General features: G+C 35.1%; 1 protein-coding gene and 1 non-coding gene across 2 annotated transcripts; both read right to left on the bottom strand.

Annotated features, from left to right (window-relative positions):
* Positions 1–11,579: 11,579 nt before the first annotated feature.
* LOC141624398 (small nucleolar RNA R71) lies at positions 11,580–11,686 on the bottom strand. Its single transcript, XR_012534204.1, has one exon. It is a non-coding gene; the product is annotated as a small nucleolar RNA R71 (small nucleolar RNA).
* Positions 11,687–13,540: 1,854 nt separating this feature from the next.
* On the bottom strand, positions 13,541–14,485 carry LOC141617035 (uncharacterized). The gene has a single exon (XM_074434203.1). The coding sequence runs from the start codon at positions 14,483–14,485 to the stop codon at positions 13,541–13,543; it is 945 nt and encodes a 314-aa protein (XP_074290304.1).
* Positions 14,486–15,742: the final 1,257 nt, after the last annotated feature.

Below are 15,742 nucleotides of genomic sequence, written 5' to 3'. Positions count from 1 at the left end.
TGACACAATTCCCATTACGTTCTAGTTCACAAAATCCTCTAAATTTCAGATTAGTTTTAGTCATTTGGTTAGTTTAGATTAGTTTAGTTTTTATGTTGTTTACATTTCCTTTAAACATTTCAAGTTATAATTCAATTTCCTATGATCTTTTATGCGTTAATCTTATCAATTGCGTATATCTGCTTTTGTATTTGTTGGAAATTATTAATCTCATTAATTTACATATTCATATATGAAACAATTTATTTAGTCATAAAATAAATTCTAGATCTTATGCATGCAAACATAAACAAAAGTAGAGAAGAAATCATTGTTCTTACTATAAGATTTCGGTCTTATGGGCACCAACAAGATCTCCTTCTTGTTAATTCTTGAGCTTTCCAATAATGGATGAACATTCATGACTTCAAAATAGAAGCCCTCCAATAAGTAGCACACAAGACTATCCCAAAATCCCACAAACTAACATGTACTAGATATTTGTAATGTGGTTTACCTTAAAATCGGTTACTAATACTCATATACTACTACTAGTATTATTAGTGTTTGATTTATACAAATTTGATTCATAAAACTTGATTTTATGAAGAACAAGAGAGAGAAGGTTGTTGGGTTTTCACAAAACATAAGAGAGTGAATTATTGAGGAAAAACTCTCCATAATGTGCACAAAAACCGGTTGGCACATAAGGATTATGAACCATTTTTCTTTTTCCTTTTTGTCTTCACAAGACAAATTGTGTAAACCTTTGTCCATAGTCATGTCACTATCAAGTGTCATAGACAAATGAATAAGACAAAACTTCTAAAATTTGCCCACCAATTTCGGTTTTGATGTGTAATATGGAGTCCATTTTATTTTTGTCAATTGTACAATTGTATGTCATGTGACATGTGACATGTCTTATGTCATGTTTTAATTTAAAATGCATATTTAACAAATTAAATATCATTTACAAATTAAATATTTCACATTTAACAAATTGACTAGTAATTCAAAATTACTTTCACATAAAATGGTCATTTAATTACTAGTTAGTATAATTCACAACATCTTGTAATTATAACTAACTTATCATTCTCATCTCGCGTGTTTCGCAAACACCGATTAATTTTAGTAATATAACTTCTTAAATTACTAAATAAAATCTTATTTAATCACATTATAATAAGATGTCATTTTCTCTCTTATGATGATAATTTGTTCAATTTTAAGGAATTAATTAATCTGTATCGATATACAATTAATTAACCTTTTTCAATTAAGGGAATCGTCCTTTAGGTGTGACCTCAAGGGATCAACTGATCACCACCGCCGCACGACAGTAATGTCAAACTCTAGCCAGCCAATCATTACCGATATGTGTGGACCAGTTGACTATATATTTAATGTATCATCCCTTTCGTATTCTTGTTATGAGATTTAAATATGTGATCAATATGATCGACAATTGTGATCGCATTATTGTTGGAGGACACATATTCCAACAATCTCCCACTTGTCCTCGACAAGTGCGCGTCACCAATTCTCTTGTCCTATTACTATCTCCCACTCAATGCAAGGTGTCTTTTGGGTCGTACTTGCAAGTGATCATATCGAGAGTGGTTTCCTCGATCTGGAGAATAACTGATTGACCGGATTTTTCTACCATAGAAACCTTCCGAGCGTGGCCACACATTTCCAGTTCATTACTCCTCGAGTGGCCCTGAGATATTGTTTTAACCCTGACAAGGGGGTGGACAATTCCTATCGCACTTATTCCCTTCGACTAGCCACAACCATCATAACCCAAAATATGCCCATTTGACCCCATTTACGAAGGTCGTAGTAACATAAATCAAAGTTAATCTGAAACTGTGTCATCTTAGGCGAACAGTCTTTAGTCAAAAGAATCGACTCATTAGAATACTATAGTAGCTCTCGCCACAACCAGGCTATATAAATTTGACAGAACTCTATAAGCGGTCACTGCCCGACAAAGTGTTCCTAACAGTCTGCCTATGTGATCGACTAGTCATCTCACATGACTCTATGGCACTTGAACTTGCCATCAATCGCATCACACTCTAGTCACTTCGAGACGTCACCTCATACAAGTGACTATGGGCGAATACCATGTTAATCGGGGTTCACTTTAACGGGGTTCAATGTTGTCTCTTCAACCCGTTTGGATGTAACAAAGTATAAAAGGAGTTTTTCAGCTTAAAAACTCAAACAACAAATATGATTATCACATATGAATAGTCAATACCTGATTACTATTTCATATTCTATAATCTAATTTGATCTTTTATGTAGTTATTAATCTCAATCCAATTGAAATGACATGACTCATCATGTTAAGCCTATGAAAAGGCTTTGGTTAGTAGGTTTTATCAACTTCTTGTACCTAACTCAACCTTACTACATACTCGTTTTCCTTTGTAATGTATACATTTGCATTACAAAACTTTTTGAGTACGTGTCGAGATCCAATCAAGACATAGGCCCTCTAGCCTTAGAATATCTCCCACTGTTTTCACAGTGTGTAGGACTCATCCTTCTTGCACATCTCATGATTGCAAGTGTACTCAATTTCCGTTGTAAATATTTCTCATTGTTCTTTATTGTCTAGAACGATTCTAGAAAATATATTTCTTAGATAACATAGCCACAATGGTATCTTAACCATTCTAATGTATTTTGATTATGGTTTTGTCGGAAACCATGCGCAATCTCAATTGTCAATTGTCATTTGTGTAACACCCTTACACAAAATTGCATCAAAAACACTTTGCATTACATCCTTAATGCTTCTGCAAGCACTTAAGGGTAATCTTTATGGCTTACTTGGTAACTATTACTTAAATTCGATTTGAAACAATTCATCATACTCAAAGTATATGAAGTGTTATACATCATATCCTATTTAATTGATTCGACAGCGGAAGCAAATGGAATTAATCAAATATGTTCAACTTGATTGAACTAGTCATGAATCTTATCAACATAAGACTTCTTATTTGACATTTATATCATGTAGATTTATCTCCATAAATCCGGATATTGAAGATGTACTATATATCTCCAAAGTCTTAAATCATTCGCAATGATCAATATGTCATCCACATATAAGACTAATTAAAATTTTCGTAACTCCCACTAAACTCCATGTATAAACACAACTTCTCGACTTATCGAGAAAGGTTTTATAACATGATCAAAACATTGATTCCAACTCATTGATGTCCTACTTAAGACCCTCTCTTAAGTTTCACATTATCTTAGGATTGCAAGAATCTACAAAACTCAAGACATGTATTGAATACATTCCTTCTAATTGAAGAAGTGGGTTTTAGATTCACTTGCTATATGTATATCATTATAATGAAGCACAATCCCTAAGAAGATCCAAATAGACTTAAGCATTTCAACTAGTGCAAAAACCCTTTGCAACCAATCAAGCTTTGATATCTAACAACTAGTGCAAAAACCCTTTGCAACCAATCAAGCTTTGATATCTAACAATTCACTTGGAATTTATTTCGGATTTTCATGGCTCTAAGCCTTGTATTGAGTTGTGACTTTAAACACTCTCATGTAAGTCATATGTTCATTACTTTCCAGAAGTAATCAACTTGAATCAAATAATTTCTTTGTAAGTTGCAAGCTCTTTATGATGAAAAAGTAACACTAATTCATCATCTTCAACAAGTGATGACTTTAACCTCCTAGGTTTTGAAGAAACAACGTCTTATACAAAAACGTCTCATGTAGCCAAGAAGGACCAATTTCTTGCGACATAACATTCTTTGTGGCTCTTGAATAATTTCTCCCACTCTGTCTTCTAGAAATAAACTTGTATTCTAGAAAGACAACTTCACGAGCCACAAACCCGTTGTACTCATGATTATAGTAAGGGAATATGAGCATTTGTTTCTTTTGAAAAACTTACAAACATGGTACCCTACCATTTCATATCTCATATGATTCGTTTTAGATTTAGTGGAAAAATAATTTCGACAAAATGATAAAATCCCCAAAAGGATCAAGTAACTCAAAGTAACTTGATTGAAGTCCAAACCATATCGAATAGCGTTTGATTTCTTATCCAACCACTCATTATTCCATAATGTGTGTTAAGAGAGATTAACTTGTGATACTATATCACATTTCATTTGGCTTATATCAAAGTCTTCACTTTGATTATCCCATCACGACTAGATCGTGATTTTTTGAACTCTTTTGAACTTCTTCAAAGATTTCTCTATTTACCTTATTAAGCGAACACATTAGCGTCAACTTAAATCGTTGGTAAAAGAAAATGATCAACCTATTTTGGATCAATGATTTACAACTTCGATCTTCTTTTCAACCAAAAGGCACGAGACATCTTGCTTTGAATACAAGATATGCATATACCATAAGATCTAATGGTTTCAAGAGTATTCGATAACTCTTTGCGTTCATCATTCCAGAATCTAAGGTTACCAATTTGAGTCTTGCATCATCTTTATGATATATCATTCTAGTTTGGTTTAGAATATAATCACCTTGATAATGGGCTAGCCATACATCAAATCATGGTGTATAGGGTCACAAAAGTGAAACCTCTTTTGTATCTTAACAAATTTATATTCTTATTTGGAGTTTATGCACTTAATAGTCACAATTAAGTACAACTTTAAACTCAAAAACTAGATTGAGTACACAATGACTCTATCTCTCAACATCATTGTTGCTAGTCGTCATATTCTAATCATCCTATGTATCAAATACAATGATGAAAACCTCCACTGGTTTCTAATATTGACGAAGTAGTACTAGCAAAATTTATGTCAATCAAATAAACATTTAAAGAAGAAGGTCCCATTAGATGTCCCACAACTAACTTGTTGATTCTTCAATAATTTGGGGTAGTTTCCTTTCTAGCGTCCAAAAATTAAGACAATGGAAATTTTATCGCTCGGGATTGATAGGTTTAGTATCGTTATTCTCGAATAACTTTACTTTTAACATTTCCTTGTATCAATTCCATTCTAATTTTACTTCTTTAAAACCTTATCCTTTTCTTAACGGTTTAAGAGAATGCTCCCACTCATTTTAATGAGTCTTTGCTAAGAGAAGCAAAATTGAAATTTATGAAGACTACTCTTCAATTTATTCGTTTAGTCTTAAAACTTTCATTGAAGTGGTTGCGGTATTTTGGTCAATTTTGATTTCAAACAAACCTAGTTACCAAAATGATGTGACGTTTCAAAGTACTTAACTCAATTAAGCATATGAGAAACAATTCATTGTAAGTAGATATGTTAGTCAAGAATAAAAAACCCTTTTGATCACGAATAACTTTTATCTATACTCTTCACAAGAGATCTTTACAATGGATAATACGAGGTTTTTAGAAGAAAATTCAAATTTTGTCTTTCGTTACGATGTTTTAATGGAGATTTGAATTAAAATCGAAATGATATCGTATATGAATTGTGGTAAAGAAATAGAACAATATGATAACGGAATAGTGGAAAACTTAACATTTATCGTTTTATTAATACTTGTAAATGACAAGTAAAGCATTTACATAGTGACCTCTACCCAACTATGATAAATGATTCCAAGACCCAAATTCATATTAACTTGGGCACGGGGTAGCCGATGGAACCCTTATCAATATAACTCGGTGGATTAACTCTTTAATCGATTCTACTTTTAGAACTCTTGGTCGATAAAATTACTCTAATATTTATCTATAGCCCGAAACACATGCGACTACGGTCACGAATACTTCCGTTGAGATCAATCCAAATTTCGAATAAATGTGTCCATGATCCAAATTCACATTAATTTGGGCACGGGGTAGCCGATGAAACCCTCATCAACATGAATTCGGTGGATAGACAGTTATCACCCACTTCTCCTACGTAACAAGGTTTGTACCCCGGGGTGGCCGAGTGCACTCCCTCGCGAAATAGGTTTTCATGGTTTCTACTTTTTGGTAAGGCTATGTCTCAATTGTTTATTTGTAGCGAGAGGTCATGTCAATTTATTATCTATCACGTTTTAAGTGAACTAAAGTGGTGAACTACGATAATTGTAATTGACACGGTCGATAAACTCGATTAAAATGATAATGCATGTTTTAGTTATGGCGATTTAGCGATGCATGCAACATATAAATAAAATGCAAAGCATAAATTAAAATCCTAGTATGGCCTTCCTAAAATAGTAAATCTAATAAACTATTACAAATTCGGAAACCAACTCCTTTGGTCCTTTGAATTTCGGTTTTGGCACGCATTTCAAGGCAACACTTTTCTTTAATGGATCGCCTTCTCGAGTGACATCGTCTTCAAGAAACTCCGGAATAAATAAATTACATAACAAATTACATAATTTCCTATTATACATTTGTAATTAAAAATAAAATAAATCTATTAAATTACAAAACGGTGATACGAGATCACAATAAATTACAACCGAATCGATATTCCCATACATTTCGGGTAATACCAATTAAAACTAAGGCCATACTAAGTAAAATTACATAATTCAAAAATTACATAAAATTAAAATATGACAATCATAAATAAAATGCAGCATTATAATATGTATGAACATGCCCAATTTTATGCTAAATCGCCTTTAAGGAGCCAATATCGTATATTAATCGGTTTTTACGGATTTGCGTGATTTAACCTTTTATAATCACAATAATTACATAAATTCATATTTATGTACAAGTTAATTACCCTAACCAACTTAGGACTCAAAATTAGTCTCCACTAATATATTGACAATAATTAACTTATATTTCTTAATATTGTTCATAAATGGACTAAAAAAAAAATATTATGTCATAAACTTCAAATTAAATCATAAAAATTTCAAATAAATTCAAAATTCAAAATTTTAAACTCATGAAAATTCTGGAAAAATACCATGACCCTCATAATATTAAAAAACTTAGCTTAAAAATTTTGAAATTTATCGAGAAAAACAATGTTGCGGTTTATCGGATTTATCAATTATAATCATAAAAATATGAGAAAAATATTTTTCTTAACTTTTCACTTTTAGATCTGAAATATATGATAAAATGCAACATATGACGTTTTTCCTTAGTCATGAAGTATATTTTAGCATTTTTACTAATTAAAGTCACTATTTATGTGATTTTTCATCAAAAATTCATAAATCATGCATAAAGACTTCATTATAGCCAAATATTTTACACACATCTTGTAAAATTGCATGTGACAACATAATAAATTTATATGACCAGATTCGAAATATAACTCATATTAATCTATTTTCTCATTTAAATTCGAATTTAACATGAAAAATCCATATTTCGAGCATAACAACTCATAAAATTATGAACATTTACAGGTCATCAGTATATAATATATGTGAAAACATATCCAAATATCACTGGAAAAATCGAAGTTTAGCTATTTTTCGTCCAAAAATGACATTTTTATCATAAAAATCACATTTTAATGCCATTATTATATAAAATGAACAATAAAATCCATAAATTAAACCAAAATATCCTAAAACATTTTAGGACTAGAAACTTTAACATGCATAATAAATTTCGTGATATATCATAATAAACACAAATTTATATGTTTTGTTTGTTAATCTTATAACTCGGAAAAACAATAACCGATTTGCATGCAAACAACCTAATGCTCATGATACCGCTTGTTGGAAATTATTAATCTCATTAATTTACATATTCATATATGAAACAATTTATTTAGTCATAAAATAAATTCTAGATCTTATGCATGCAAACATAAACAAAAGTAGAGAAGAAATCATTATTCTTACTATAAGATTTCGGTCTTATAGGCACCAACAAGATCTCCTTCTTGTTAGTTCTTGAACTTTCCAATAATGGATGAACATTCATGACTTCAAAATAGAAGCCCTCCAATAAGTAGCACCCAAGACTATCCCAAAATCCCACAAACTAACATGTACTAGATATTTGTAATGTGGTTTACCTTAAAATCGGTTACTAATACTCATATACTACTACTAGTATTATTAGTGTTTGATTTATACAAATTTGATTCATAAAACTTGATTTTATGAAGAACAAGAGAGAGAAGGTTGTTGGGTTTTCACAAAACATAAGAGAATGAATTATTGAGGAAAAACTCTCCATAATGTGCACAAAAACCGGTTGGCACATAAGGATTATGGACCATTTTTCTTTTTCCTTTTTGTCTTCACAAGACAAATTGTGTAAGCCTTTGTCCATAGTCATGTCACTATCAAGTGTCATAGACAAATGAATAAGACAAAACTTCTAAAATTTGCCCACCAATTTCGGTTTTGATGTGTAATATGGAGTCCATTTTATTTTTGTCAATTGTACAATTGTATGTCATGTGACATGTGACATGTCTTATGTCATATTTTAATTTAAAATGCATATTTAACAAATTAAATATCATTTACAAATTAAATAAATCACATTTAACAAATTGACTAGTAATTCAAAATTACTTTCACATAAAATGGTCATTTAATTACTAGTTAGTATAATTCACAACATCTTGTAATTATAACTAACTTATCATTCTCATCTCACGTGTTTCGCAAACAACGATTAATTTTAGTAATATAACTTCTTAAATTACTAAATAAAATCTTATTTAATCACATTATAATAAGATGTCATTTTCTCTCTTAAGATGATAATTTGTTCAATTTTAAGGAATTAATTAATCTGTATCGACATACAATTAATTAACCTTTTTCAATTAAGGGAATCGTCCTTTAGGTGTGGCCTCAAGGGATCAACTGATCACCACCGTCGCACGACAGTAATGTCAAACTCTAGCCAGCCAATCATTACCGATATGTGTGGACCAGTTGACTATATATTTAATGTATCATCTCTTTCGTATTCTTATTATGAGATTTAAATATGTGATCAATATGATTGACAATTGTGATCGCATTATTGTCGGAGGACACATATTCCAACAATATTGTCCATGCATAGGTATATGATCGGCTTCTAAGGGCTTTGACTTATTTTTTAAGGAGGGTAAAGGCCGCAACGTTCGAAAAATAGGAGTCTAGCTGATGTGACCATAATTAGAGCATATTTAGTCCCCGAATTAGCCTTGTTCCCATGCTTTTTAGTGCATATTTGGGTAATTTATTGTCTTTAGTCCTTTGTTTTGCATATTCTTTTAGGTTTTGTGTCCTTGGTAGGAAAGGAGTGCAAACCTTGCAATTTTCATGGCAAAACGAAGCTAAATTGATTGAATTCAATGACCAAGCATCAAAGAGAAGACAAGATTAGAAGGCCTTTGTACATATTATAGTAGATGGGCAATGATGAGAAAAGATCCTTGTATCCCCGAGGAAATTCTCAAGGATTTTATGAAGAAAAAGGAAGAAAAGAAGAAGGAAAGTAGCTGTAAGACAAACCGAGCGGATTGTCCACAAGACGCCCGTCCAGCAACCACAATCCACGCGTCTTCCCCCAGTGGACGCCCGTCCAAAACACCCCCAATCTGAGCGTCTTCCCTAGTTGGACGCCCGTCCGGAATCACCAGAATCCGCCCGTCCCGTGCCCTGGACGCCCGGATTGCCTAACAGCCATTTTGTCTTCTACAAGCTTCGAGGAAGGATGCGCATATTTTCCTAAGACCGGCGAAAGGAGACCGGAGTCTCCCTAGAGACCGGCGATTCCTCAAGGACTTAATCGTCATTTAAGCCCATAGTAAACCCTAATCTATGTAACTAATCCCCACTATAAATACCCCATTAGGCTAATTAGAAGAGCATGTTCTTCTTAGCAATCTTTAGTGTAGTTAATATCAATCAAATCTCTCTTTAATCTTGTAATCAACATTTAATCAAGTTTTAATACAAGTTTCATTTCCTTAATCTCTCTCTTGTTCATCCTTTGTTTTGGGTAATTGAAGATTATTTGGGTTATTATTGGGAGATTGACAACCTTCCAATCAATTGTCAAGTACTTCTATTATTCTTTGCTTTATTATTGGAATCATTAATAGGTATAATTCTCTTAATCCCTTTTTAATTATTGTTAATTATCTTCATTTATTCATCATGTTTCACTTTGTTGGTATAATTGACAACCTTGTTAGCATGTTCAACATGATAATGAGTGAGTAGTTTCCTTAGCTAGGGTTAATGGATAATTAGAGGAAACCAACATGGGGGATGATTCATGCTTAAATTAATATGTTTTCATAGTTTATTTGCTTGCTTGTTGTGATCTCAACTTATGCACATGTTATGTTTGATGAAATGCGAGCCTATGAATCCTTGCATTTTTTACCCATCACCTATCTTTTCAACGAGACTTGTAAGACATAAACCAACTCGAGTCTCATTAGACCATGCATATAGTTGAGTAGGGAAGATTAAGTCGACTTGTAGGTGTTGTACAATCTAATCGATTCGGCTCCGGGACCCAAACTTTCCTAGGATTGTAAGATATAAACCAACTCGATCCATCACAACAATAATTGCTTGCTTATAATTTGAGAATATGTTTGTATGATCAATTCCCATGAATCCCCTATGACCCCATGACACCCTAGTGCCTTTTATCAATTGTTTATATCCCTTTTAATTCATCTTGCTTGTTTACTTTCATTGCTATTTAGTTTAGTGATCTTCTACTTCAAACCCCAAATTGTGACACCCTTAGACACCACTAGTTGCAATAGAAAATCTCATCTCAATTCCCGTCCCTTGGGATCCGACCTTTACTTGCCTCTTTACTAGTTGTAGAGTTGTTTGTGAAGTTATAAATTGTGTTTTGGTCTAGGTGCTGCTAACGACAAGTACTGAAAACTAAACCCTCCAAAGGGAACACGACCAAAAATGGCGCCGTTGCCGGGGACGGTGTTAACTTGATTTAGATTTTCTTATATTGTTATTAGTTGTGTCTTTCTTTGCCTTGGGGAAGTAAAACTCCTCAAGGTTTGTTCTAATTATTTTTGAGTTGTTTGATATTTTGCATGTCTAGAAGATTACAAGGTAACTTGTTACCCTTTGATCACGAAATTGAAAGGATGACAACCAATAGAAGACTTGCTAGGAGAACTTTGAGAGGTATTGGTGAGGTTGTAGATATTCAACCAAACACTATTGAGTTCATCAACCTTTTTGCAAGAGAAGGTGAGGAGAACCCAACACAAAATCCAACACAAAATCAACCCACAATGCCTAAATTTTCATCACATTCCATACCAACCGAGGAGAACCTACCTAATGGTACTCCCACACCACAACACTTAACCGGAAATTTTATTGCCAAATCCGCATTTATCCAATTAGTAGAAAGAAGCCAATTTGGGGGGATGCCTAGTGAAGACCCTCACTCTCACATGGAGACCTTTTGTGACTATTGTGATGCGATTTCACAAACCGGTGTAACTCAAGACCAAATTTGATGGGTCTTATTTCCTTTTTCTCTAATTGGCACCGCAAAACAATGGTTGAAAGGCCTTGATAAAGCTACCCTCGGAATTGATTCTTGGAAGAAATTGGCTCTAGCCTTCTACAAAAAGTTCTATCCACCGGAAAAGACTAACATGCTAAGAGCTCAAATTACGGGCTTTAAGCAAAGAGATGAAGAATATTTTTATGAAGCTTGGGAGCGATTCAAGGGAATTTGTCGCTCATGTCCTCATCATGGACTTAGCGAGTGGTTCTTGGTACAACAATTTTGGAACGGTCTTTATGAAGACTCAAGAAACATTCTCAACATGGGATCAAATGGAATGTTCACCGAAGTTGATGACAATCAAACTTGGAACAAGATTGAGGAAATGGCGGTCCATAATTCACAATATAGTAGACCTCGCAAGGCTACTAGAGGAGGAAAGCATGAAGTGGACTCTATTACTCAATTGGGTGCTCAACTTAGTGCTCACATTGATACCATGAATTTGAAGTTCGAAAAAGCTATGGCTAGGGTTGAAGAAGCCTCAAAATCACCAAAGCACCATGTTAATGCCATGACGGCATCTTCATCAATCCCAAGTGGGATATGTGAGAATTGTGGAACTTAGGGACATGACGAAAGTGAATGTAGGGGAACAAATGAACAAGTGAATGCTTTTCAAGCATATAAGAGTGGTACCCCTTATTCAAACTATTACAATGAGAACACCAAATTCCACCCAAATCTCTCATACAAAAGCCAAAATGTTCAAAACTCTCAACCAACATACACCCCACCTCCCATGAGAAACCAAAATCAAAGACCCTTTTACAACCAAAACCAAGGTTACCAAAATCAAACTCCATACAATCAACAAAATGACCAAGGTTTTGATGTTCAAAAAGCGGTCCTCCAAATGCAAAAGAATCAACAAGAGTTTTTCACTCAAATGCAAAAGGATAGTCAAGCAAAGGAAATCACCATCAACAACATCCTAGCCCACACCAAAATGTTGGAAACCCAATTGACTCAACTAGCATCTTCAAGCTCACAAAGACAAAAGGGGCAATTACCACCTCAAAGTAATCCCCCAAGACATAAAACGGTTAGTGCCATTCACTTGAGGAGTGGTACGAGGTATGAAGCACCGAGGAAGCAAGTTGAGGATGAAGTTGTGGAAGCTAGTGACAAAGAAGAAATTGTGCAAAACTCCAAGAATGGAGAACCATCAAAAGAAGAAGTTTCAAAGAAAAATGAAGACAAGGTCAAGGAGAAGGAGCCCATTGTGATTAGACTTCCTTTTCCGAGTCGTCAAGCCAAGCCAAATTTGATGACCAACTTGGAAAATTTATGGAGATTGTGAAGAATTTGGAAGTCTCGATTCCTTTTACGGAATTAATCAATCACGTGCCGGCCTATGCAAAATACATGAAAGACATTTTTTTATTGTAAAATGGGAATTTTAATTATAAATTAAGAAATTTTGATGTGAATTTTGGTAAGTTATACCTTTTTTTTTGGAATTTTTTAATTCAACCATGAAATATAGTTTGTAATTTGGAATTTCATGAGTAATAGTTATTAAATGGAGGATTAGTGAATGGAAACTATTTAATAGCCATTATAAACTATTGATTCTCATATTTTAACTTGTCTTTTCATTTATTTTTGAGTTATGAGTATTATTAAATAAGATAATTCATTAGTGAGGAGTTCAAGAGGTAAAGCAAATAGGAAAATATGTTAATGAAAATTATTATTATTATTATTATTATTATTATTATAATTTTTTTTTTTTTTTTTTTTTGTAAGAAAGTTAAACTCATTATATTCATCCATATAAGGAAAGAAAAATGAGAAGGGAACTTACAAAAACCAAAATCCAACATGGACTAACAATACGAAAAAACTAAGAGCCAAAAGAAAAAAAAACGAGAACACAACCATTAAGTTCTAGTTGCCAGCCAGTTTTGCATTCGTCGATCCGAGTTGTCCGAGAACCTGAGTTTTAACGTTTGCTGAAGAGAGGTAGCAATCTGGGCAGGGGTTTTAGCAGCTCCTCCGAAAATTCGAGTGTTTCTCGCATTCCGTTTCATAGACCATACCAAACTACACACAAATGGCGGCCGCATCGTTCCTCCATTTTTTCTGTTTACTTCCTCCCAAAAGTTTGTAGAGACAGTCTTTTATATCGTAAGCGTCCCCTAACACCGAGAAACCAAGCCAGAGAAGCATGAAATTCCTCACCTGGAGCGAGAAAGGACATCGGAAGAAAAGGTGCCTGTGGGACTCTGAGGCGTTGCAACAGAGGCAACACCAGTTGATGTGGAAGAAACCTCGCTTGCTTAAGTTGTCAACAGTTGGGAGTTGACGTTGTCCAGCTTGAATGGTGCACAAACGGTGCTTGGGCATGATACAAGGGGCCGTGAGGGCAGCGACCCACCTCGTGGAGTGTCCCTTATCCCTGAAAAAGTGGTACGCCTTGCCAACACTGAACTGACCGTGAGTGACGCAGGCATTCAACATCCGTTGAGCATTTGCACTTGAGCCTGCAATTTCAAGAAGGAAATTTTTCGTTTTGATAATATCACGCCAGCTTTCGGCGTGCCAACTCCTAGACTGAGCTTCCCAAATAGTGTGGTCTCTGTAGTTGTAAGTACGGTTCCAACGGTCCCATATTCCGTCTCTGTTTTGAGTGAGATGCCAGACCCATTTGCTAAGGAGCGCTTTATTCCAGCTAAGCAATTCCTTAACATTGTAGCCACCCTCTAACCAAGGCTTGCAAATGGAGGACCAACCCTTGAAAGTCATCCGTCTCTGCTTACCAGAAATCCCCCAAAAATAGTCCTTACAAAGTTTGTTGACTATTTTGATGATGTGGGAAGGCAGGAGCAAAACAGAGCACCAAAAGTTTTCCAAGCCAAAAACGACCGCGTTGATGAGCTGAAGCTTCCCGGCATAGGAAAGGAGGTTGCTAGACCAGTGGTGAATAGAGCCCTGAATTTTGTCAATCATGATGTTGAACATGCTGGGAGAGAGGCGCCCAGGATTCATAGTAATGCCAAGTTAGCGGAAAGGGAAATTATCTTCAGAATAGCCTGTGAGGGCCTGAATTTGCCTTTTTACCTCATCGTGGACCCTTCTGTAGTAGATGCTAGTTTTGGTAGGACTCGCATACAGACCCGAGATAGATGCAAAGGAAACAAGGCACTGGGCAGCAACCACAACAGAGGGAGTGTCCCCCCTCATAAAGATCATGAGGTCATCAGCGAAAATCAGGTGGTTGAGATTTAATTTCGCACATTTGGGATGATAAGAGACCTGGTGGAGGTGATGGATGCGTCGTAAGTGTCTGGAGAGCAGTTCCATCCCTAGAACAAAAATATAAGGAGAGATAGGATCCCCTTGCCGAACTCCCGATTTACCCGGGAAAAAACCACACTGGCTGCCATTTATCTTCAGGGTGAACCAAGTTGATGTAATACAACCCATGACCCATTTAATAAAAGTCGCTGGGAAATGGAGCCCAGTTAGCATGTTTGAGATAAAAACCCATTGAATGGAGTCGAAAGCCTTCCGAATATCAACCTTAATGAGGCACCTGGGGGTGGTAGTGCTTTGATTGTTATTTTTAATGAGGTTTTGGGTCATCATGATATTCTCAAAAATGTTGCGCCCCTGGACGAAAGCAGCTTGTTCATTGCCAATGAGGTCAGGAAGAACACATTTGAGACGGTTAGCGATGATCTTGCTGATGGTTTTGTACACAACGGAGCAACAGGCAATCGGCCGAAAGTCTTGTACCATAGAAGGCACACTTTTTTTGGGAATGAGGGCAAGGAGGGTGGTGTTTACCTTTCTCATCATCTTCCCTTTACGGAAAAATTCTTCAATGGCTGTGCAAAAGAGGTCTCCTACCAATTCCCAGTCTGTCTTAAAAAACGCAGAAGAAAACCCGTCTTGATCCGGGCTTTTTGAGGAGCCAATGCTGTGGAGGGCACTCTTGATTTCAGTGCAAGTGATAGGGGAGGTAAGAAGGATACCAGAAGCTGCAGGGACCCTGGGTCCAGAGCTGAAGATAGCCTCATCAATCTGCCCCACAGTAGCGTCAGTACCCAACAAGTCAGCATAATACTCAACAAAGGCTCTATTAACATCATCAATACCCTTCTTGACATTCCTGTCCTTGTCCGTAATTGATCCAATAGTGCTTTGATGTCTTCGTGTGGCAATTTTTGCAAAAAAATAACTAGAGGACGAGTCGCCCTTTCTAATGTTGGCGGTTTTGGCTCGTTGGAAAAACATGTCATT

Source organism: Silene latifolia, chromosome X, assembly GCF_048544455.1.
Source record: "Silene latifolia isolate original U9 population chromosome X, ASM4854445v1, whole genome shotgun sequence".
Classification (NCBI taxonomy): Eukaryota; Viridiplantae; Streptophyta; class Magnoliopsida; order Caryophyllales; family Caryophyllaceae; genus Silene; species Silene latifolia.
Note: the sequence above shows the minus strand (reverse complement) of the source record. Positions and strands in the feature narration are given on the sequence as shown.

What these genes read in the sequence shown, in the direction of transcription:
- LOC141617035 (XM_074434203.1), bottom strand. Translation starts at nt 14,485, where the DNA reads ATGAATCCTGGGCGCCTCTCTCCCAGCATGTTCAACATCATGATTGAC.